At 37.9% G+C, this 25,709-nt stretch overlaps 1 protein-coding gene across 3 annotated transcripts in view; it reads left to right on the top strand.

Annotated features, from left to right (window-relative positions):
- The window catches only part of TRAPPC9 (trafficking protein particle complex subunit 9), a 431,865-nt gene that overhangs the window by 175,189 nt on the left and 230,967 nt on the right, over nt 1-25,709 (top strand). For all 3 annotated transcript variants that reach the window (XM_041420836.1, XM_041420834.1, XM_041420837.1), the window contains 2 exons: nt 14,874-15,027; nt 24,352-24,442. In XM_041420836.1, coding sequence (XP_041276770.1) covers nt 14,874-15,027; nt 24,352-24,442 — 245 coding nt within the window. The remainder of the gene's footprint in view (nt 1-14,873; nt 15,028-24,351; nt 24,443-25,709) is intronic.

Raw genomic sequence — 25,709 nt, 5'->3', positions numbered from 1 at the left:
TGGGTGCTTTGCTGGCCCAGCCCAGCTGTGTGTCTAATTCACTGGTTGTGATTAATGATGGATGCTTTACCTCAGTCCCAGCTCTTACTGAAAATACCTTAGGAAGAGTTCACTGAAGCTGCAGTAATTGTATTCATATTACCATAAATGAGTTTCCAGCAGCTGCTTGATCTTTTGATTTATGAAAACGCCCTGAAGTTCAGGATGGAAGTACATGGTCTGGGAGCCTTTCTGCACTTAACTGAATGGTGAATTTACCCCAAATCAGCCAGACAGGCACTGACAGCAGGGAAAGATTCAACTCCTCTCTTAATGGTGGTGGAGAGGCCAGAGAATGATTTAACACCCAGCTTGATAGAGCTGATGACAAACTCTGTAAGACCTGCAATACTCAGCTGATTTTTTCCCCTTTATCAGTCTCATTTTTTTTATATTGAATTCAGTTTGAACATTGAGAGAAGCTGGAGGAGGCCAGGGAATTACAGTGTCCTTTTTTGGGTCATTTTCCAGCAGCACATGGATGGGTCAGAGCTTGAGTGAGATGTGGAGTGAAGTTACAGGGCTGAGGCTGAAAAGGTGATTTAAATCAGAGGTGAGTGTAAGCAAAACATTAACACTGAAGTGGACATGGGCATCTTAAAAGAATTTCCAATTTTTGGTAAATAATTTTGGTAAATAAATTTCCATATTTATAAATGCTAAAAGCTGGTTACCTACTGTGGTGCAGGAGTGTGATATGGAGAGTCATTATAGCCTGGGCCATGTATTATCTACAGAACTTTTAACTGAGTTCTTGTTCCTTGGCCAAATTTTGTCCTTTCTTTGCATTTCTTGCTCTTCTGGGAATAACAGTGGCTTTGGAAAAGCTTGTTATTGATAGTGATGAATAGGAAAAAAAAACATTAATAATCTGAGTGTGGGGATTAGAAGACTGGAAGGAAGGAATTAAATGATAAACAAAATAAATTTGATTTGAAGTCAGTGACCCAATAAACTATAGGATGTTTTTTTTAGAATGTAAGTGCATATTAAACAAAGTGTTATTATGCCTCAAGTTAACTCACTTTAAGCAATGAGCATTTATGGGCAGGACAAAGGTGTTGTCTAAAGACTTGTCAATATTTTGAAAATGCTTTTGTGCTGCAAAAACCCCTTTTCAATTATTAATAGAGCTGAGACTGAGAATAGATTTCTCCACTGTAATAAAAAGGATACATCAAAACACAAAATGTTTTTTGTACCTTCACGTCATGAAACCTACATCTCTCCTAAAGCTATCCCAAGAAAGGGTAATTTCTTGTTGTAGAAAGGCTTATGACAATAAAAATCATGGAACAGTCAGAGTTTCCCTTAGAGAAGAAACAGCATTATGAAGTCTCCTGGCCTTTGGAGGAAATGTGAGTTAAAGAATGCAGTGACATTGGTAGACTGAATAAATATGTCACCATTTTTAAGTCCATGCACTTGGAAATCTTTAGGGTTTGGTGGTTTTTTTTCTCTTCTTGCATATTTGATATCCATTACTATTACAAGCGTTGTCTTTTTAGCTGCTTGATGAGACCTTACTGTTTTGGATCCTGACATGAATGTAACAGCTCTGTTTCATTTTCCCCCCTGAATTCAGTTTAGATTTATTCCCAGGCATTACACTCTATATTGTATATTATTTATTATCCACTGGAGGGAAAAGCACAGAATGTATGTAAAATGAAATGAAAGGTGAACATTAAGAAATTCAAAATCATTAATGTTAAGGTAGAAGAGCAGAGGCATCATGATGAAAGTTATGCGTCAAGTCCTATTTTTCATTTGGGTCTAGACTCATTAAGTAGTAAATTTGGAAAGGGAAATCTGTCGTAAGTCATTGAGATGCTTTTTAAAATATCAATAATAATAATAATACATAAAATACTGAGCTGTGCTGTGTTCTTTAAATAATGTTCTAACCTGCTTTTTATTATTGTGGTTTGTGTTACTCATGAGCAGCCTTTTCCCCATCTCTTCCTACAGCATCTCTGCCGAGCCCAACAATGTCAGGCACAATAAATTCACATCACACTTCACCAATATTTCCTTTTTCCCTCTTGATATGTTGATGAAAAGCATCTCTTAAGATGGGCCTCACTAGCAGCTTATTTCAAGCTGTCACTTATTTTCTTTCTGAATCACAAGGACTTGAATAGGATGGGACTTTGGAATATTCAGTCATGATCTCCAGTATGAAATAAAGAATTTTATGAGAGTAAGCTATGGGGTGATTAGTGACTGCTGATTACATGGTGACAGCAGGCAATAAATACATGCACACAGGCTCTAACGATGGGATTTGAATTTACATGAGGAATATTTTCATGTCAGTGCCCATTGTTTCTGGGGCCATTCCATGTGGGCTCAGAGCAGCTTCTTTGTCGTGTTCTCTCTTGCTTTTTGACGTTGTGTCTCCCTTTCTGGGAAGAGCCATCCATCTGTAATTTGAGGAGAGCTTCTTGCCATTTATCTGGCATTATCTGAGAGGCTGTGCAGGCTGCACTCCTGTACAGTGATATTTGCAAGCGCATGGTGACATTAGACAGTGGGTTTTGTCTGTACTACTTGTCCTCAGGACAGGCTCACCAAAACAAGCCCTGGTTTTTGTCTTTCTCGTGGCCTCTTGCTTTTCTCACTGCTGCTGTCAGCTACACTAACTCACTTATATTTGATCCCTTGTGCACAGGAACTGGTTTATACAAATAATTAGCATTTAAAAATATCTATAATTTTTAAGAGCTGTTTGTTCTTTTCATATAAACGGGTTAATTTTTTCCTGAGGCAATTTAAGCCATGTGTTTTTTCATTTTCTGCATTTCCATGCTAGTCAATCAAGAAAGCAGATCACTTTTTTCCCTTTCCAAGTCTTCATTTTAATTTGTGTTTGTGTATGACATGAACAATAAGCTGATTTTTCCAATATTGAAGTAATGATAGTGCTTCAACCAGGATTTCTCAGCTTTCCTGGCAAATGTGTTCCTATAGGATAGGAACTTTCTTTAGACAGAAGGCCACAGATTTGTTGTTGAAATGTAAGAAACATAAAAAAAAAAGTTATAGATAAAAAGTGAGTTATTGGGAAGTACTGGGAGGAAAATACCAATTTGGCTTAGGGCACAGAGGTTTTGAGGTTGGTTGCTGGACAGTCACCAAATTGATTTAATTCCAAAAGGCAGTTTGTGCTTAGAGCTGTCCATTTCTGATACTCTGATTATCATCTAGATGAACAATTAATAGTTTAACTAAATAGTGCTCTTCTCAAAATGGGGTGTTGATGGCTTTTTGTCTGCTTCAGCCAATTTCCAGAAAGGAAAAGTGTGGAAAAGCACCATGGGCAGAGGTAAATGTTGCTTCTCCTCCTCCTCTGCTTCCTGTAGTCCAGGACAGTCCTTTGTATCTGCATTTTGGAATTATTTCCATCTCAGCCTGGGCTCCAGCTCCAGTATTTTGGATTTTATTTCCATCTCAGCCTCGTCTCCAGCTCCAGGGGCTGTGCAGTGGCACAAGGACAAGGCTGAGCTGGTGCCTGCAACGAGCAGGTTTTGGGCTCAGTGCTGAGAATGGCAAAAGATGAAGAACCCAAACCTTGTAGGTCAGAATTGTTTGCACTGCACTTTTTTCTTCCTTGTTCCACTTCATTGTTCCTTTTGATGGTTGGGAATGCAAGGCAAATTATCCCCAGTTATTGTCACATTTGGCAGCTAAGGTGGTGATTTGATCTGGTGGTTTCCTGAGTTCTGGGGATCTCTGTAAAGGAACACTTCCACTGAAAAAAATATGTATAGGCACCCAGCTGAAGGACATTACAGCTAAAAAAAGAGAAGAAACCTACTTTTTATGACTTTGTACTCAATTATGCATCATTAAAGTCTTGTATATCTATGAGGGAATGCTGCTGTTCAGCCAATTTCCTACCACCTGGAAGTAACTTGATTTACAATTAAGAAAAGTGCTCTTTTTAGTAATATCCAAAAGTACTATTTTAGTGACGTGTCCTACAATGTGTCATATGCTGATTAAAGTCAAGTTTTGTCCTTTTTGGGAATGATTCTAATGTAGTCTAGTCAAAGAATTTAATTTAATTACATGTGTAATACAACTTTCTGCCTTTTACTTAATTGGTCTCGCCTACGTTGTTTCTGCCTATTAGATGATAATTTAGCAATTTCCAATTTGTATATCCCTGAGGGAGGCTCAATGGGAATAAATGGGAGTAAAAAATCTCTGCAGCTTTATTCCTCGATTTACTTGCCTGATGGCATCTCTTTTGTAGTTGTATGGAAGAAGAGAAATGGAGAATAGTAAGTAATAAAAGGAAATCTTTTGTGTGAAAGGCTTATATTGAGAACAAAGCAGATCGTGTAATCTTTGTGTATTTAGAGCATTATTTGCTTTGCATAGGGCATATACAACCAATTTTAATAATAATGTACTTTCAGTTTTAGTATTAACCCTCTAATCCATTCATAACTGTTTAATTGAGTAACTCGGGGCAAACCAGTGCATCAGAACCATGGGGACTTCTCAGCTGTGGATGGGGAGTTTATAAAACTGCTACACAGTTTTGGGGTACAATTTTTCTGGTAGTAGTAGTTTGTCCTTTTGGGATGATGTGGGTCTGAAATTTCTATGTTAAACTGCTCTTTGTAGATGGAAAACAAAAATATTTTTTTTCTTTGAACTGTCAAATCGGCCCAAAGCTCTGTGTAGGTTGATGTCTGTGCTCTCTGTGGTTTTTGGGAGGTTCTGTCGTCTTTGCAGGATCTGGCAGCCTGATGGCACAGCATGATTTTAATATAAATCATGTTGGTGATCTATAAAAAAAGAATTTCAACTCTTCCATAAGCTGAAAGTGAAACTATGATAATTTTGCCATTCTTTAAAGGTAGAGAATAAATCTGATTCCTAAACAGGAATTCAGTTTAAAATAGATGCCTAAATCTAGACATGCCTGTGTTTTTTATAGTCAGAAAAATCTAGTCAATGAGTGAAAAGTAGATGTAATTTTCATAAAAGAGATGGCAAAGCACTCTTTTCTATTTCAATATCTTTGAATTTTACCTTTCAGTTTCCCTTTTTTTCTAAAGGAAAATTAGTGTGGCAGATGTTTAGATACCATCATCTTCTGGACTTTTATTATATGTAAAGGAATATTACAAATAAACAGAGAATAACAGAATATTGATTAAAATTGTTTCTTAGTTCATAAAATTTAGATTTAGGTGATTGAAAAGACTTTAAAAATTTCTGTGCTAAACATAAATGATGACAAAAAGCACCTTCGATATTTAAATATTTTAAAATATTACCAAAGCTTCTAAATAACACCATGTTAATGTTTTACTTGAAATAATCCCTTCTTAGTTCATGAAGCATTACAAAGATTAGTCTAAAATCTCCGTATTTTTAAAGCTAGACATTTCCAAAGAGTTATTTCAAGTAGATATGAATTAAATACTTAAATAAAAAGTTTTGTCACTTCTTTATCATGTTACTGTATGCTTCATTTTAAGAATAATACATTCTCCTAAAAATCATAAAAATTCTGAAGAAGTTTAGTAGCAGTCAAATTATACTTTAAGTGTAAACTTGAAATGGAAAGGTAATATTTTGGGGGTTTTGTTTTAAATTGTTCCACAGCTGAAGGATTTGTGCTTGCCATGGTAAGAAAGGATGCTCAGACAAGTCGATTTTTAAAACCGAGGTGACTGTCTCAGACATCATGAGCTGACTGCTCATAGCTTGTAGTATTTATAGTTCCTTTTCCCTCACTTCCTCCAAATGTAGTGAACAAATCCATTCTCACATAAGAGATTTGTATATATGAAGTTAACAAGAAAAGTTGCTTTATAAGTGGAACCAAAAATCCTGGGTTTACCTCTGAGATCCTTTACACAGCTGCATGACTTTGCTGACAGGTGGAATTTCCCTGGCCAAAATTTAGACTACTATGTTCAAAGTATTTCTGAACCGCAGGAAGCAGGAGTAAAAATCCCCTTGATCTCATTTGACTTTGGTGGTTTGTTTAATTTGTTTTAGTTCTTTGAAGGTGGGTTGGTCACTGCCTGGACATCAGGCTGTGGGTGAGCAGGATCCACTGTCCATATATAATATGTGCTTTATACCACCTTAATTGACCAAGGGAGGTTAATGTGGCAGGAAACTGCTCCTAAATGAGTATCATTCCATCACAATAATGAAATACTGAGTTTCTAGCTGTAGTGTTCACATCTGAGTCTGGTGGATGTTTGGCTTTGCTGCCCTTTCCCAGGGGAGCTCAAGCTCAAGGCTCACTGAGTAGGAGGGCACCTGGCAGGGCAGTTTTGTGGGATGGTGATTTCCACATGGGGAGTTTTGGCTAAAATTAAAAGGTATTTTAGAGCTGTGCTCATTTTCTGATAAACTGGTAAAGCACATCAGGCAACTAACACAGCTCAGCAATATGTGGGGCAAAGTGTGCGAGGGTAAATCAACATAAACGAAGTGAAGGCAACCCCAACTCTGCATTTGGCTGAAGCTGCACCCAGAGCTGCCAAAGGCTGAGTATAATGAGCAGCAGAAGCAGCACCTTGGTTTATTACCCATTATTGTCTTCACTTTAAAACCATTATCCCTTGTTCTAGCACTACAAGTCCTGATGAAAAATCTGTCCCCATCTTTTTCATAATCCTCTTTTAAGTACTGAAAGGTGGCTTTGAGGTGTCTTCAGTGCATTTTCCTCTCCAGGGTGAACAATCCCTGCTGGTTGTTTTTCTGAAAATAGCTTGTTTCTGAGCATGCTTCTAAACACACATACAGGTGTCATTGCTGGTGAAAGTAATAAATAAACTTACAATATGTACAGTGATTTTTGGGGCAAAAAAAAATGGTTTAGGTGAAATCGTGTGTGGGTGAGTGAGATGTGTATCATTTCTGTTATTAGTGCTGAGCAGTTGACTGCTCTGGAACCTGTGACACACGCTCACTGTGAGCTGAGATTTCTGGAGCATGATTAAAGCTTTTGTGCTCCCACTCATGTCTGTGAACATTATTCCTGTCACTAGTTAAAGAATAAGTTATGTAGGTTGAACCTCATGGACCACATTTCTGGGAGATGTTCACTGCTGTTCTGGTGCTTTGGTTTCTTAAACCGAGGGTGTCCTGGCTGTTCCCCAGCTTTGCTCTTTGGCAGAGATTCTAGATTTCCTTTTTTTAGTATGGCATCACTCACAAAACTTGCATCTAGGACTTGAGAATCTCTAATAGAGTCTGTGCAACTCCAGAGGTGAAAAGAATCGATGTCTGTGGCAAAATAAATATTTTAAAGTCAATGGACTGGGTTAGCTTGAAATAGAAGACTCTTCAAGAGACTCACCAAAGAGTGAGTGCTCTGAACAGAAAATGTGAAGGTTGCAGGTGTGATAAAATTATACAGGTTATACTGGGAAAACAGGGACTTAAAAAATAATTTGTTTGTTTTTTACACTAAATCATCTTGAGGTGAACTTCTGCTGCAGTGCTTTGGGAAAAGAGAAAATATTACCTTTGTGTATAAAAAGAGAAGACAAGCAAGTAGATGGTAAATGAATAATTCATTATGAATGTAAAGTCTAATTGTGTCTTGAAATGACAGTCCATGGTGAAATGTGTATTCTTGCACACTGAGCATTCATGCATCCTGTGATTCTACCCAAAAAAATGTTTGAATCATTTCCTTTGTGAAAAACTTACATTTTCCTTATGTTGTACGTAAGGCTCTGTGTTTCTGTATTTTCCCTGGGGTGGTCACTGAGATGGCCTCCTCTCATGTGAATAATTTCCCAGATGTACAAGCTGTCCTGGGGGCTTTTTCCCCCTAGTTTGGTTTTTGAGTAGGATCTCAGCATCTTCTCTGAAGTAACCTTCCAGTTGTGTGCCACATGTCACAGTCATATTCCTTTAAAAGAGGAGTGCTGGGAATTTTTATTTTTTTTTCATAGGTGAAAGTGAATTGATGCTCCAGGTTTGTCATGTGCAGGAGGCTGTGAGATCCCTCTGAGTGTTTTGGGGTGCTGCACACACCCAGCTCCACTCCTTTGCATCATCCTGCAGGGCTCTGGGACCAGCAAAAACCATCAGTGCTGGGTCAGGACAGAGCCCAGGCTGGGAAATGATCCAGGGGGATTCATGACCAGCAGTTCTGGTTTCTCTGGGACATTCCAGGAGCAGAGACATTTGGTGGTTTTGTCCCTCAGTGCTCAGTGTGAGAATGGAAATCAGATTTGCACAAGGTGAGCACCTGGTTCCTTCTTTTGAGGCAAAGATGCTTTGAACAGAAGTACTGACCTCATTCCATTCTTATTTCTGTGGTTTGTATTTTGAGGTGGGCAATCTTCTCAGTCTTTTCCTGAGGAGATTCAGACAGCTGGAGTGATAACTGCATGACTGTAAAATTGAGGTTTTTCGGTCTTGTTTGTTGTATCTGGCACAAAATTCCGTGTTTTTAATTTGCATATGTTTTCTTCTGAACTTCCTGCCATATGAGGCAATAATGAATTACACAAATGAGCAGCTGAATATGAACATATATATTTTGACATTTATTTCTCCGATTATTGGTATTCCACTGAGAGAGAGGTAGGAGGTACAGTATGGCATTATTTTGGATAAAGAGAGTTTTGAAATCCTTGTGTATTTCAGCTGTGGTAAAGGGAGGATATTTCACTCAATCTTTAAGTATTACTGTACTTAGGCTTTTCCAAATTTCCTATTGAAAGGCTATTGATTAATGGTCTTTTATGCCCCCTATGGAAATGGGTGTATTCATAAAGTGGGCTATAAACATAATTATTATTGTTTTAAATTTCCTATTTCTTTAGGTAGCTAACAGCTTTGCTGCATGGTGATTGCCACGGGAGTCCAAATTATTTAAATGGGCAAGGGAAAAAAGAGGCAAGTTGAAGTTAATTGTTCTGCCTCTTCATTTGCAGTTTATGGTTTTCAGATTTGGAGTTAGGAATGAAGAAGCTATATGCCCAGCACGCATAGTATAATCACATTTAAGCAGAAGATTTATGTAGCCAACTATCTCTTAGCACTGCTCCATTTTCAAATATTACATTATATCCAGTGGAACAATTCTTTCCTGGTTTAACTTTATATTGTCTTTAATGTTGTCGCTCAGATAAGTCTAAGCTGTTGAATATTCAGCACTGTAGTTTGACTTTTATCTCCTCTTCAATTATTTTAAATAAATAATTAAGTTCTAAATGCAAATTTTTAAATTTATTTGACCTTTTTTGAGATTAATAGAAAAATTTATCTTCTGCTCTGCACGGTTCAGATATCAAAGCCATCGTTTTTCTTTCTGCAGTCAGTTTTAGGCCAGGAAGAGAGACCATTACTTGTGGGTCACTTAAGCTACTGAATTTTACAGTTGTATTTTATAGTAGTGAATGAAATATATTTCTAAAAAGTACTTCTAAATCTGTGAAGTAATTACAAGTAAACACAAAGTATATGTTAATTTGCATTACTTTACATTATTATTTCCAGCCAATGATACATATATGTTCACCTCACAAGAGATTTGAGTCTTGGGGTCCCTCTTTGCCTGGAAATTATTATATACTGGGGCATCACTTCCAGTTTGGTGACAATGACATCAACTGCAGGACTTGTATTTAGGGTGGAATTATGTGGACCTGAAACATGAGATTATACAAGTGAGATTACACAATGAAAGAATCAGGCAAAATTTTAAAAGGGAACTTGCCTTATGCATTTTGTTTTCCTCTTGAATGTGAGAACAAGAGTATCATCATCACTTCAAGTTTTCCTGAAATTTAAAATCATTGAGTGTACAGGGACTCTTCATGCACATAAGCATTCTGCATAAGTGCAGTAACGTGGTCTGGCATAGTATCCCTACTGTCTACTTTATATAAGAAAGGAGGATGAACAGGAAACATAATATTGAATAAAGTCTCCAACTGCCTCCTGTCAGCTTCATTTTGGAAGCAGCTTGCAAACTCCTCTGTGGATGACAGTATTTAAATAGGTAGTTAGCCATGAGGAAGAGTTTTTGGGTTCCTGTTATATTGTTTTTTTCCTAAGGATAATTAAATAAGGACTATCTCTATATTTTATTCTTCCAAGCTAAGCAGCACTGTTTTATTTACTTAATGAAAGATGAAATCCACTTATGTTGACCAGATTGCTGCTTTTCTTTTAATACCATGCCTGCTCTTAACCTTGTTTTATTTGGAGAGTATCACATAATTAATTTCACTTTGTAGATTCAGAGGAGGACATGGAAAGATCTGAGGTGCATCACTGGTGGATGGGATGTGCCTGGGACCTGCCCACCGTCCTCCCATGAACAAGGGCAGGAGTTTGCAGCACGCCCAGTGATGCTGCTTTACTCAGTTTTTCACCTATGAATTTTCTCTGCCAGTTGCCATTTCTGTGAAGCTGTCAGTGCTGCTTGGTTTTAGCTGGCAATGCTTTGGGAAAGGGGGATTTGGAAGCCACTGGCTCGGAAGCAGTCGTGATGTCATTTGCAGGAAGTTGTTTTCCTCCCTGCAAATCCTTTCTGCTGAGCGTTTTGTTGTCAGGGCAGGGTAGGATTTCCAGTAAAGTTGCAGCTCTTTTTCTGAGAAGAGGTGAAATGAGCTGTCCAGTGCCTTTAGCAGCTCTGCACTGTGACTTTAATGGGACTTTAGGTGACTGTCATTGAGATGTCGGCTGTGCCATCAGGAGGTTTGTCACTTTTTTCCCTGTAAGCCATCCTGACAGATGACGTGAGATGATACCGTGCAGACACATCATCAGCATTGCCAATGAGCTGACCTTCTCCTCTTCATCCATTTCATTTGTATTTGAATAATTTGCATCCCTGTAACGATGCTCAGTTGTTTGAGGAGCTGTCACAACAGCTTGGGCTGTTTTCGTGACAAAACCCAGCAGTTTCAAAACATGGTTGTTTCATTATTCATGAAAACTGTTGTTGCTTTATTCCTCCTCCTGCTCAGACAAGTTTGGCCAGAGAGAAACAAAACCTGTTTTGCATTTGCAGGATTGGATGATTTTTTTTTTTTTTTTTTTTTTTTTTTCATAATGCAGTGTTTTTATACAAATATCTCATTATTTATTGAAAACTCATCTAGTAGGAAATTTGGATAGCTCCCCATGAGGCAGAGAAGTTAAAATGGAACTCTAGTCCCTTTTCCTGGAACAAGTTTATTTCTGAACTTCTGAGTTTTAAGATCGTCTCTGTTTTCCCTGATATGTAATTACTGTGAAGGGCAAGGAACAGGTGCCCTTGCACAATGTGAGCCATCATTATCCTGGCTGTTTGCAACAAATTGAATGCCTGTTTCAGACTGAATTGTCTATTTTTACCTTTTTTCTTTATAGATCCATAGATTCTTGTATATCACAACAAGAAAGGACAAATCTGGGGAGAGGTGCAGAGAACTCTTGACAGGAAACAGGTCACAAAGTAACTGCAGAAGACAGCAGAGAATGACTTCTTTGGCTGAAATACATTTCAGTCTCATTGTTCTGATGCTCAGCCCAGTGACAAAGTTGGTGATGTTCAAAAGGTTGCCTTTCACTGCCCTCTGCTTCTTCAGGGCGAGGTCCATGTGATCTCTAGAGATCACTTAAAAGTTGAAAAAGATCCTTTTTTCATCTGGTGGTTGTAATAATTCATTGTCCAGCTCGTCTGTTTTCTCATTCCATCACCTGGCTCTGGGGATTGTTCGTCCACATGTTAACACCTCCCTGGTGAAATGCATCTCTTGAGATGGGAGAAATCTTTGTATTTAAAAAGGAAGTGAAGAAGCTGGATTTGAGTAGGGGTACATTTCTCAGGATGAATGACTGATTTAGGTTATGGTATTTATTTTCTGTTTTGATTCTTGTGCAAAGCCTTCCCATGTACTACATGTTCCATAGGCTGAGGAAAAAATACTGAAGCAATATTACAGATAAAAAATGCAGAGACAAAACTTGAAATGAATATTTTTAGCACAAGAGGAAGCAGAATACACGTGATAAAAGGCAGAAACGTTTAAGAGAAAGAGTAAGGATTTAATTCTGTTGTGCTTTGCTTTGAGAGGAATTATAGTCTTGAAACATTTTATTTTATCTCTGTTTATTGCTTTCATATATCCTACCTAGAGCTGTGTTCATAGTACTGTTTTGTGGGATGTTTTTCTCTCTGTAGTTCTCTTTTACTCAGACTCTTCACTTTCTAGCTGGCAAGTGAGTCGCTGGGGGTGTTTTGTAGCTTCTCATGTGACATGAGGTGCCACTGTGCTAAATACAGTATAAACATTATAAATAAAAACATAGTTAGAAGATTAGAAAACTTAGTAGTCTCTGAGTACTGAGAGCCCTGTTTACTAAAGTTTGCCATAACTTAGAGTTTAATAAAAGTTACTTCAAGCAGAAATGCACAATGCAGAGTTAAGAGCAATCTAGGCTGTGTTCCTAAAGCTGATGTGGATTTATTAGAGGCTGTTGGGGTACAAAGTGCTTACATGCATATTTAATTTCCAGACAAAAATTGCTATACTGACCATAATGCCAGCAATGATCCTGCAACAGAGGAATGCAATCTGAATGCTGCAGTTGCATATTAAATACTGTTAGGCAGGAATATATTTCTCAAATGTCAATCACTTAGAAAAGTGCAACACTAATTAGATGGGAGCTGTTTTCCTGGTTCCTTCAGAGATGGATTCTAAATACTTCTGACTGTCCAGACGCAAAAGCAATTTGTTAGAATATGGTTATAGGAAATGAACCATATTTCTATGAAAATATCAACATTATTGTGTATATCATAGAAATGAAGTACTGGGTTTGCATCTGCTCACATACCACAGAGGGGTGGAGTGATCTCGGAAACAACGACTGTGAAATTCAAAATATTCCAGTTGTGTCTTCCATGTGCATTGCCTGTGCAAAATCCAGGAAACCCATCCTACCACTTCAGAATCAAATCATACTTCAATGCCAGTAAGAATTGATGTTGTTAGTCATAGTTTCAGGCCTGGTAATTTTTTTCCAGAATCCACTTTTCAGATTGTATCTGGGTGTTTTTCATTATGGTCTTTATTTCTGGCTTGATTCTGGCAGTTACTGTGATCCACTTCTATAACTCATCTTTAGCTTTTGAATATGCCCAGCACTTGACGGATTTGGCATGCAAATGAAGAACTTCTAATGATCTCTTACTGCATTAAAAATAGCCAAAACAAAACCCCCCTTAGAGAGGAACAGATTAATTCCTCCGCCTTTGGGATGTGAGGATCAGCAAAGATGCAGGCTGCAGAAGTGGGAGCTTATCGAAACTTTGCCTGTGTGCTGTATTTGAACTTTTTTGTCATAAAATCACAGAATGCTTTGGGTTGGAAGGGACCTTAAAGGCCATTTAGTTCCACCCCCCTACCATGGGCATGGAAGCCTTCCGCCAGAATGGTAAAGGGGAAACTTCAGAAGCTTCTCCTCAGATGTCAGTTTTTGCTCAGTGTTGATAATGCCTGTTTGAATTCATCTTCCCCCTGCAAACTTCACAAGCCCTAGGTAATTCCTTGTAATTGCCATCTATTTTCACCCAGTTTCTTTTGGGGTCAAGATTCTTTTAAATTAATGAGAAATATAGAAAATATTTTCAGGTCTGGAGGGATTTCAAAGCTCTTTCTTGTTGACATTTGTTATTGATGTTTTCCTTTTGGCAAAATTAATGGAATATGTTTTCCTTTTTATATGGAGAAATAGATAAAAGGATAATAGTAATCCTGTGTTTTTGTGAAATTTCCTTCCCAGACTGCTTCTCGGTTTATAGTTGCATTTCATCCTGAATGGTTTTCAAAGCTGTTGTTTAGTCTCCTTAAGTGCAAAGTCATCTCAAGAGCAATATATTTTAATTCTTCCCTAATTATTTTTCTATTTCAGACAATTCAGGAAATTAAAGCTGTTTTGGCAGCATAGTATATTAGATCTTCCATAACCACATTTCATGTGATGTGAGCTGGTCTAAATTCCCTTTTATATTAGATTAGTGATTCTAATTTAACATATCAGTATTTAGTATGCATTATAGTGTACTATATTTAATTTGATTACCTTTTATGCCTTACCGTACATTTAATAAAGCAATTATTTAACCATTTGCTACCAATGAATTTTACTGTGATATTGAAATTAATATGGTCTGTAATTCATGAAGATGCACAATGCAGGGGAGAAGTGTCTTTGTAAAAAAAAAAGTCAAGGGCCACATTAAGGCCCTGCTTCTGTAGTTATTTTGTTTTTCCGTCCTGAGTTTTGCAAGGAAAAGTGAGGAAGTTGCCTTGTGAAACCAATGGGCTCTCCAAGTGTGTTACAGTTCACTTCAGGAGACATTTTCATATATAATATTCTGCTTTCCTTTTGTATGGGTTGTATTAATAAACGACTTTAAATAGAATATTCCTCAGCTTTTGGCCCAGTCTTGTTGCTTTTTTCAGCAAGTCTCGAGCACGTACCAAGAGTGGAGGCAGGTGAGCCTCTGCAGGAGGCAGGTGAACCTCTGCAGAACCTCAGTGAGGTCACCTGCTTGCAACTGTGAAATAATTTTCTTTTGCACCACTCACCAAGTCATTAAGATGTTGATTGATGATTTGTAAAATATTTTTACCATCAACAGGCTTAGACTTCTGTTTTTAGTAGCATAAACCATATGGTTTATAGGTCATTAATTACAGACTGGCAGCCACTGGAACCAATATATTGATATTGTAGTGCCTGTGTTCACAGTAGTCTTCAGTTTCTGCAGAAATAATAGCAGCAAGAATTATGTTGTTGGCTTTTTTCTTTCTTTTCCTTTGCTACAGCATGGCAATCCAAGTGGACAAGTTCAATTTTGAGAGCTTCCCAGAATCCCCAACTGACGGGGCACAGTTGGCGAATGCAAAGCAGCTGGAAGAAGAAAGGCAACAAGCAAGAGGCCTGGAGATTAACAGCAAGCTGGATATTTGCTGGAAAATTATATCCTTTCATAAATACTTACTTTTAAATTTATAAATAGATGCCCTCTGGTACATTTTATTTTATAATTCAACTCACTTCGTGGCAGTGTTACTGAAAAGTAATTAGAACTATGAAGCTTATCATAATTATAGACTGTTTAAGGTTAATTGTGCTGTATATTATTTAGGCGATGCTTGGGTCATCCTATAATGGCTTTTTCTGAGTCACTGGGCATGTCATAAATCCTGTGTGTTTTTCCCAGCTTTTAGGGAACTGAGGAAGTGTAGTTAGGATTGCTGAGTAGTAGATTCATGGGGTCAAATTTTTCTATTCTCCCCCACACCGAGTAACTGAATCATGAAGAAATTAATGAAGCTGCATTTAGAGAGTTTGCATATATTTAATTAAATTTGGGTAAATTAGAACATATTAGAATAATTTATTTCCAAGTCTTCTCTATAGATTTAGTAATGTATCTAATCTTAGGTAGCTTTTTAAGGCTTAGACAGGACTTGTGTGATGACTTAGTCATTCTAAACATAAAATCCCCACAATAATTCTAAATGCAGTAAAATATTGCCTTATGATTATTAATAAGAAATAGCATTCAGTTTAGAGTTAAAATAAACCAGTGGTGTTGCTATAAATTTCGTGATTTCTATAAAAAAATCTTGTGCTTGGCTTGTCAAAAATACACTTTCTCATGATTTTCTTCAGGAAACATTCTGTACAGTAAACAGTCCCCCAAGCCATGTGATGGTACTCAGCACTTCCCTGGAGATTTATATTTTTCACTCAGATCATCCTCGAATTCACATGATAGGGGGTGGCAGAAGATGAGAGAAGAATGGCAATCAAATCATGCTTGACCTGTTTGTACTTTTAATTGTACTTTTATCCAGTGATCTGAAATGATGTTTCATTACTAATTATTGTGAGGAAGAGCTTCTCTACTGTGAGGGTGCCTGAGCACGGGCACAGGTTGCCCAGAGAGGCTCTGGATTCTCCTTCCCTGGAGATATTCAAGAGCTGTCCTGGACACAATCCTGTGCTCTGGGGACCCTGCTTGAACATGGAGTGGACAAGATGACCTCCAGTGGTCCCTTACAACCTTAACCATCCTGTGATGATTAAATCAGATCAGGATTTGTCAAAGGCAAGACTGGAGACATAAATGAGATTCCTAATACCTGGGTCAGTCCAGATTCCCCAAGCAACATTTCAGAGAGCTCCTTTTATGCAAAAAATGTCAATATTGAACCAGAACTCACTTAGAAAATGTCTGTGTTATGGGAAGGTACAGATATTCTGTGATAGCATAGATGAATTCTTACACTGGAATTGAGTGTATAGTTGTAATCATTTTGTCAAGGTGTAAAAATTCATCCTCACTCATTCCAGTTGCTGTGCAACACTGTTTACATCTATTCTGTGTTCTGGATTTAACCCCAGTTTTGATCCTAGACAGGACAGTCAGTGCCTTAGACACCAGTAGAACACTGTGTGGGTTCTGTGTGTTGAATTCAGTGCAACCATTAGTTTCTGTATTTTTAATACTTGTTAGGATTTTTCTCTCTGTTCCAGGAACTAAAACTAATCTAATTAATAAAAGGCAGCATGTTTCACATGTACTTGAAAATCCTTGAAGAAACTTGTACATTCTTTTCCAGGTGTCATGTCCCAACTGGAGTTAGTCTTTCCCATAGCATTGTAGAATCATTAATGTTGGAAAAGACCCAAAAATACCTCCAAAATCAAGTCCAAACTTGAACCAAATACCACCAACTAAACCACAGCACTGAGTACCACACTGAGTCCTTTCTTGAACACCTCCAGCGATGGTGACCCCCTTGACCACCTCCTTGGGCAGTCCCTTCCAGTGCTTGACAACCCTTTCCATAAAGAAATTCTTCCTTATGTCCTATCTGAACATCTCTGGCTTCATCCTTTTATTTCTTGCAGCAATATTTAGATGTGAACCAGTCAATTAAAAAAAAAATCTTCTCTCCATTCTGCTAAGTGTAAGAAACTTGATTTCTGAGTTATTTTTCTCCCATCAGAGTAATTGGATGCAGGTCAGGAGAGTTTATACTGATGGACAGACAGGCAGAGAAATGGATGGATAGTTCAGCTGCTTCAGCCTTGTTTTCCTTCAGGAGTCAGCCTCAGTGCAGCCAGGAGAGGAAAAGCATTTGCAAAATTACAAAGGGGTAAAATTACTGATATTTCCTCCTAGAGCAGGCATTTTTGCAAATCTCTTGAATGGTAATGCCAAGTGATCCCTTTGTTATCCATCATCTCTGAACTACTTAGAGCTCCCCAGGTAACTTTTCTGTCCTGACTGTGTGCATGTCATAGGAAAGTAATGGGCTGAGGTGAGTTAATGTCACAGCATCTGCCCCGAGGTGCGACCCAAGGCCCACGCCAGACACTTATACCAGGACTGTGACATGTACATTTTTTGAAAAATCCCTTTACTCAGGATTTTTCTTGTGGGAAGCTGAGAAGCCTCAGAGAAAAAAAAAAAGAAAACAATATTATTTTCTTTGCTTCTTTTGTGTTTTGCTGCTTTAGAGTGTGGTTGGAGATTGTTTATCCAACAGGTGGTTGTTTCATTGGTTTCATGTGAATTGTTTTGACTTATTGTCCAGTTAGAGTGAGGCTGTATTAGGGCTCTAGGGAGAGTCACAAGTTTTTATTATTTTCTTTTTAGCATTGTGTAAGTATCCTTGCTGTATTCTTTAGTATAGTGTAATTTAGTATTCTTTAATATAATATAGGATCATAAAATAATAAATTAGCTTTCTGAGAACACGGAGTCAGATTCATCATCCCTTCCTTCGTCTGGGAACCCCGCAAATCCAATACAGGACTTGCAAAAGCATGTGGAGGAGAAATTTGACTGTGCACAGGGAATTATTAGGAAAGGAGGGATGAGACAGTTGAAAGCTTTTTGACCAAGGGCAGAGTTGTCCAACGCAGTGAGGTGCTGTGTGTTTGTTACAGACCACCCAAACCAGAAGCAAAGCTGGATGAGCTTTTCTTTAAGGACTGGAAGAAATCTTCCAGTTGCAGGTGAGCTTATTTCTGAAATGCTTTCAGGGCAGTTTTTGTGTACAGGTGTTGGATGGTTTGATTTGGTAGGTGCTCTGTGAGATCTGCTCCCTGAACAAATGATCCAGCTGGAGGGTTTGAAGTTTGGCTGCAGCTGTCCTGAGATGATGGAGCTCAATATCCTGAGGGAAGTGAGGAAGGCACATGGCAGGATAGAGACTCTGGACTTGAGCAGAGGAGACTTTGGGGAAGACAGGATTGGAAGGGATGCTGGATCTGGTCCCAGTGAAGTTTCTGGGACTCCAGGAGCAGCCTCCTCAAAGCCTGGGAGTTACAGCAGTCAACAAAGTTCATCTGACCCTTGGAGCAAGGTGTGTCATGAGGAGATTGTTAAATTCCAGTTAGGTACTAGGAAAATTTCTTTTCACAATGAGGGTGCTCAGATACTGGAACAGGTTGTCCAAAAGTGCTGTAAAATTGCTGTCTTTGAAGATGTTAAAAAATTCTGGACAATGCCTTGAACAGCCTGGTGCAATTTTAGTATTTTCTTTCCATGCTTTGAGCACAGGGCTGGACAGTGACTGGAATTGCCTTTCAATATAAATTATTCTGTGATTTGTGCAGCTGGGCAGAGGGCTGGGTCAGAGAATGACTTCTGAAAACTAAACTCTTTCCTTCATCCATCTTCTGCTATCCCCAGGTTTGATTGCAGCCAGAGAATTTTCTAATGTACTGTGAAAGAATTGCTATTTCAGTGAAATGGGACTATAACATTTTGGGGTAATTTTCTTGAAAATATTCTAAACCTGGCCCTAAGAGCCTTTAAAAAAGTGAGACAGACTTCCAGTGCCACCTTAAATATCATGTTCCATATTTAACTTTTCTAATAGCTAGTATTTTTTTTCTTACTTCAGCCTTAATATCTGTGATGTATAGGAAGTCTGTCCTACTTGCAATGTTTCCTTACATTTTTTGAATTGTATTTTGCGCTCCTTCCTGGGTTTGTTTCCCATATTTAAACCTAATTGCGAAAATTTCTTTCAAAGCACATTTTCTTTCAGTCATATTGTTGATTTTGTCCTGCACTACAGGTCTATTTTTCTCAATATGTGGGATCCAAAGCTGGAGGCAATACTGCAGGTGAGATTTCTCACAGAATAAAATTGGACATTCCAGGTTTCAGAGATGATGTTTTCTCTGAGAACTATTCTTTAATTCTATTGTCTCATAGATTTTATTTTTTTTTGCATGTGGTCCAGCATAACTGACTGAATTATTATTCCCAACTTCCATTTATAGATTTGTTGATTTCTTTTAAGGTGGTAGTTGGAACTTTTGTCATTTCATCTCAATGATCTTCATAAATTCCACTCATTTATTAGGTTTGTGAACACTGCCATCTTTTCCAAATACAGTAAAATTATGAATGTTTTTGTAGTTCATCATGGAGGCAGCTAATCAGGATTTTGAAGTTATTGTCTATCAGACAGAACCTTGAGTCATCTCATTTGCTTGACAGCAAATCACAGATAACTCTTATTGAAATTCACTTTTCTGTGCCCATTCCACTTTTGTTGACTTTATCTTGATCATAAATATGAATCATCAGCTATGAGAGTATTACATCTTGTGGAACTTCTGTGCATCAGTAAATGTTTCTTTAAATTTCTATGCTGCTTCTTGTTGTTTGCAGAAATAACTATTATTTAAGACTCTAAATAACTGCTTATAATTACTTTTAATATTAAAATTCCACAATAATAATCAAACAAAAAGCTTAAAATATGAATAAAGCAACTGCTGTAAGTAAAATGTGCAATTCATGCAGATTAATTTTTAATTAGTATAATTCTTATTTATGAACATTTGCTATTTTTTGTGATTACGTACATTCTCCCACCTGCATTTATTTGTAAAGGACATATATATTGAAAACAATTCCTTTTAGTATGCAAGATGTGGAGTGCTGTAGGGAGAAAAAGCATGAGTAACTTCCAGATAGAAGCCATTTTTAAAAACCAATTGTCTTTTTAAGCAGTAGGTTTTAAGTATCAGACTGTGTTCTAGTTGTGAGTACCCAGCTACACATGAGGCAATCCAGAGAGTGTAAAAGACCAAAGTTTTCCCTGGGGAAATAACTGGTTCATTTGACTGTCATTTAGGTTTTTGGTATGAAACAGTTTATATCATATTCAATCTGTTGCTACAGAAATGTGAAATAAGGGTGTCAACTGTGAAAAATTAGGTTTTTAGGTTTGCTTTGGTTTGTTGGTTTTTTTTAAACAGCATCTGGTGGTTGTGTGTTTGTTAGCTCTGAGGCCCCCACTGGGGCTGCTTTGATTGTGCAGATGAAAATATCTTGAGGTGTTAAATATGAACTGTTGTGCTGGAAGCTGGAAGTCAACTGTTGGAATTCTGGCTGATGCCTGTGTTGTTAATAACAAAGATTTAACTTTAGGAAATGAGGCCTGGGTCAGCAATGTGGCTCCAACAGAAGAGCAGGTTTGTGATGGCAGTGAGACCTCAGCAAAACTTGTGGAGATTTGGTTAAGTAGATAAATTCTGCAAGGTCAGACTTAACCTTGGCAGCCTGTACTCGTGTTTATCTGGGCAGTCTTTTTCAATGAATTTTAAATCCTGGATCTTACACTTGTGTCTTTTATCAGCTTTGACTTTGAGCTAAGAATAAAAGGGTATCTTGGCAACCCCTGTTCGACTCCTTTGCTTTCATTGACTTCTAAGGGCTTTGTCTTAGGCAAACTCTGGAGTTAACCTTTTCTCTCTTGTTCCTTTTATGTTTTCTTATTGTATATTTTGGTCGGTTTTCATCCCCAAGGTAATGAATTTGTTGCAATTTTCAGTTTTGTATTTGTCCTATAGTGAACAATTTAATGTAATTGCCTGATAATATATTCAGGAGACAGAGATCAGTGAGATGGAATTCCATGATCCAGATCCCTCTGTAGGTCCATGTGAACACATAATTCCTTTATGTGTTTATTCCTTTCTGTTTTAACACATCCAATTCTTTGGTTGCATCTCAACCTCACCTTTCCCTCCTTTGCCACCAGGCTCCTTTCTGCTGCTTCATTCAATGATCTCATTAGACAAATTCAATTTATTTCATGAGTCAAATAATCTGTGCATGGCCTAACCATTTAAATGCTACAATTTTTCTTTCACATAGAATTGTGAAAGTTGAAATTTCTCATCAGTTCTACAATCCATGGCCATGTATCTAAGATAAACTATTACATCAATTTGTTTGACAAATAAACAAATAAGAGCCTGAACCTCCATATTAATCTACAAGAACACGCACTGTGCTATTTCTTGTCTGTAGAACTCATTTTGCTGCGAGATGACGATAACCAGTGTGCTAAAAGTGAGATTGGTGCTTGTGATGGAATAAGGAAATTTATTTATCTGAAAATTTGGGCTGTGAAAGTTTAAACTGCTTTTGGGTTAGTACATGTTTTTTTCTCTGTTAATCAGCTTGTGGGTTTTTCTGGTGGGTTTATTTTTTTGTTGTTTGTTGCTTTTGTTGTTGTTTTTGTTCCCCCCCCCCCTTTTTTTTTTTCTTTGAGATTTGTTTTTGAGGGGTTATTTTAACATTTTTTAGCTTTTGCAAAGAGCCATTCAGTTTGATTTCTAACTTTTTTTCTGAAATGTGTGACCAGAAAACCACCAATAGTATCTCAGAATTGTTGTTTTTGTTCCCCCCCCCCCTTTTTTTTTTTTCTTTGCGATTTGTTTTTGAGGGGTTATTTTAACATTTTTTAGCTTTTGCAAAGAGCCATTCAGTTTGATTTCTAACTTTTTTTCTGAAATGTGTGACCAGAAAACCACCAATAGTATCTCAGAATGGTTCAGGTTGGAAGGGATCACAGCGGGGTCACCTGGTGGGGTCACCTGGTGCCACCTCCCTGCTCCAGCAGGGCCATCCCAGAGCACAGGGCACAGGATTGTGTGCAGATGGCTCTGGAATATCTGCAGGGAGGGAGACTCCACACCCTCTCTGGGCAATCTGTTCAGGTCTTTGTCACTGCACAGGAAAGAAATTATTCCTGATGTCCAGGAACTTCCTGGGCATCAGTTCCTGCCCGTTCCTCTTGTCCCATTGCTGGGCACCTGAGCAGAGCCTGGTCCCTGCTCTGAGCCCTCCCTGCAGACACTGACAGACAGGGATGAGGTCCCCTCTTAGCTTTCTCTTTATAAGGCTGAACATCCCCAGCTCCCTCAGCCTTTCCCTGCAAGAGAAATGCTCCAGTCCTTTCATTTTGTTGTCCTGCACTGGTCCTGCTCCAGGAGCTCCACATCTCTCCTGTCCTTGAGGAGCCCTGAATGGACACAGCACCCCAGATGTGCCTCACTGCCTCCTGTGGTTTTATGTTCCAGGGGTAATATTCTACCTCTGAATACATGGATCTGCTTTGGTAGCATTCACCAACGATAAAGAAGGGAGAATCACCTGTTTTATAGTAATTTTGTACTGTTAGTTGAGACATTAAGCGTTCCATGAAGCTCTAAACAGTGAAAATTTGTGATATTCCAGGCACCACTGTGATTCTGTTGTAAGTAAATTACATTAAATTTAGTTTAATGTTACAGTTAATGGCAGCCACTCTGTTTTAAAGCATCTTTTAAATACTGCCTTTTTATTAGTGTTTTCTTTCGCTTACAGTCCTTAGATTAAAGATGTGATAACAGAATTATTTATTTGCTGTTTCTGTGAAATAATTAAAACTATTCTCTACCCTCTAGTATGTTTATGGAAATTATTGAGTTGTGCTGGTGTTCTGAGTCTCATTTTCAGCAGCAGCACTATTCTAAGGTGATATTCTGCTGCCTTCAGTTTTCCAAATAGATGCTTTTCTTTAATGGTATTTACAGCTTTCAGACTCTTTGGGCTTTGTGAATTTGTTATTTGTGGTCTTTTTAGGAGAAAAAAAAGTGCTATTTATGACATTTTTCAGGGCATAATGAGAATATTTTGAAAAAATAATGGCAAGAATCCTGCACTTGGTATTGATTTTCTTTTTCTATCATCTCTGAGCTCTTGAGTCTCAATCACTGTTATATTTTCTTTTGTTCTGAGCTTTCAGGACTTTTCTTTAAATCTCCTGGAGACTCTGCAAGATTATGTCCTGTGGTAAAAATTAGTTATCTGCAGTGCTTGTTAATTTTCTTTTAACTGACAGAGGTGAATCTATACTTCAGCAGTCAGATGCTGTGTGTCTGTCTCCAGAGTTTACAGAAAAGGGACTGATCACATTTAGAATCTGTTGATAAAAGCTCAGATGTTCTTTTATTTTTTGATATATTTTTGAGGACCAGGGTTCCAGTACTTTTGGAGTAGTTGGTTGAAATCTTGATGAATCTCACTAGGAGCTTATTCCTTAATTATGGTGGGACACATGCCTGGATACAAGATGGTGCTGACATCTGCATGTGCTTCCAATCCCCGTGAATCCAGTGCCTTTCTGCAGTCAGGGAATTAGAAAAAAGAAATCCAGTGCTCTTCCTGTTACAAATAAATGTTGTCTTGATTGACTCATCACACGAAATTATTATTAATTTAGGTGGATAAAACTGGCTTTGCATGACATGGAATATTGTCTATGCTTTTATTTTAGCACTTGTGTAACCTGTTTTGAAGCCCTTTTGAAGGAGATTCTACTGTCCACAGCAGTTTATTTCAGTGCTCTGCTGTCTTTAAGAGTAAAAAGAATTTCTTAATTTCTTCTCTTTTCAATCTGGGCCTGTTTCTGAGCTCATGCAGGGTAGAAAGGGAAGCTTGCAGATTCTGTGCCTGTGGTTCTGACCTGATGTTTGCCCTCAGGAATGACACTGTCACTGTCCAACATTCCATGGAACTGGCACCATGTCTGCAGTCAGGGCTATCCTGGCAGACATTTGTTCTGTTTCCTGTTGCCCTGTAAAATTTAACCTCTTTGTTTTCAGATTGTTCCTGATTTATCATTCTGAATTCTCATCCTGCACCACATACTTAAGGGTTTTGCATTTTTGCAGCTCCCACACTTTTTTACCCTTGTGTTTTATTATGGTTCAAGTACATTTTACCTTTACTTTACCACTCCTCAGTGGAATTAAATTTTTATTTTCAGAAGATATCAACTGCTGTACTTTTACTGTCAGTCAATTTATGGGTTAATAAACCATAGTAAGGAATCTGTAGATTGCAGTTTTGATTTGCAATAATAAAACTTGTGCATGTCACATACCTTTTTCCTCTCTGAAAGAAAATTTTCCTTAATTCCAACTTACCCTTCCTTGAAGCGTGACGGGGAAGCAAGTGTGGAAGGGGTTCTGAATCAGCTGGTCCTGGAGCATCTGCAGTTGGCTCCTCTCCAATGGGGTGAGTGGTGTCAAAATGGATTGATGATCTTTTATAGAGAACCTATTGGCTTGTAATTTTCAGCAGCATGAGAATGATAATGTTTTCATTTACTGGCAATCTGTGACAGCAAAGAATTTGATAGGAATTTTATTTTCTTTTAGCTGTTTTACTTAGCTGAAGATAAATGTAGAATTGATATCTGTTTTATTTTAAGTACCACTATTCATTGAGAGTAAATAGGAAACCTGACTGTGCACGTTTTCCTGTAATTTTCAGTTCTAGTTGTCTTGTAGGAGAGGTGGCTGCTACTTAAATTTCCCCTATTTCTTATAGTGTGTGTTTTTAAAGTAATTTCTCTGATTTTTTTTTTCATATGAGTGGTAATGTCCTTGTGATATATTTCTTATTATGGTCCAGAAAAGTGCATTACTAACTTTTGAGGTGCAGAAAATGTTTTTACTCTGGGTAGCAGGGAAGAATTACTTGCCTTAATTTTCCATTTAAAATGATGTTCCCACAATGAAAAACTGAATTAATTTAATTTTGAAGAGTCGTAATAGTGCGACTTCTGCCTGAGGTTCTCAACAATGCTTGTTCAGAGGCTTTGGAACATAGGATGTTTTATCCCCAGCACTTCCATGTGATAAAGTCCCCAGGTCATCATCAAATTGTTGCCAAAGCTTTTGCTTTTAAAGCAAATTTAACTCTATGCTCTGTATTTTAATACTTTGATGACCTAATGAGGAGCAACTTTAAGGAACAATGATCCATCACTATTGCCTGTGTTAATTATTAAAATTGAAATGACCCCAAACTCCATTATTTGTGTACTCTTGTAATTGTTTGGTCTTTTTCAAGCGTGTTGACCACCCTCAACTAATATGTTAAATCCTGTGAGCAGTTTGTGTATAAATAAGAAGATTAAAAATGGTTTAAAGTAGTTTGTTGTAGGTATGTCCAACTTTAGCCATAATCAGCTACCTCTGAAATCAATCTTACCTGGCCTCAGTTCTTCAGAGGACTCAGAGATTTGGCAGCATTTTTTGGTATGATTGATGGGTTTTGGCCATGATTGCCCTGGGCCTCACCAGTAAAACCAGTGGGTTGTGTCAGGTGTGTGTTGTGAGCTCAGTGGTCGCTTCTTGGCTCTGCAGAGTGGCTTTGGCCACCAGCAGGTTTGTAACCTGGGCTCTGTGGTGGAAAATCTTCCTTTGGCACTTCTGGATAGGACAACACCTTATGAATGAAAAACGTGGTTTTCTTCTTTCCCTGTACCCTTGGTTTG

The sequence above is a fragment of the Onychostruthus taczanowskii genome, unplaced genomic scaffold (assembly GCF_017590055.1).
Source record: "Onychostruthus taczanowskii isolate IOZ18803 unplaced genomic scaffold, ASM1759005v1 scaffold66, whole genome shotgun sequence".
Classification (NCBI taxonomy): domain Eukaryota; kingdom Metazoa; phylum Chordata; class Aves; order Passeriformes; family Passeridae; genus Onychostruthus; species Onychostruthus taczanowskii.
This window is presented reverse-complemented; position numbering and strand designations above follow the sequence as displayed.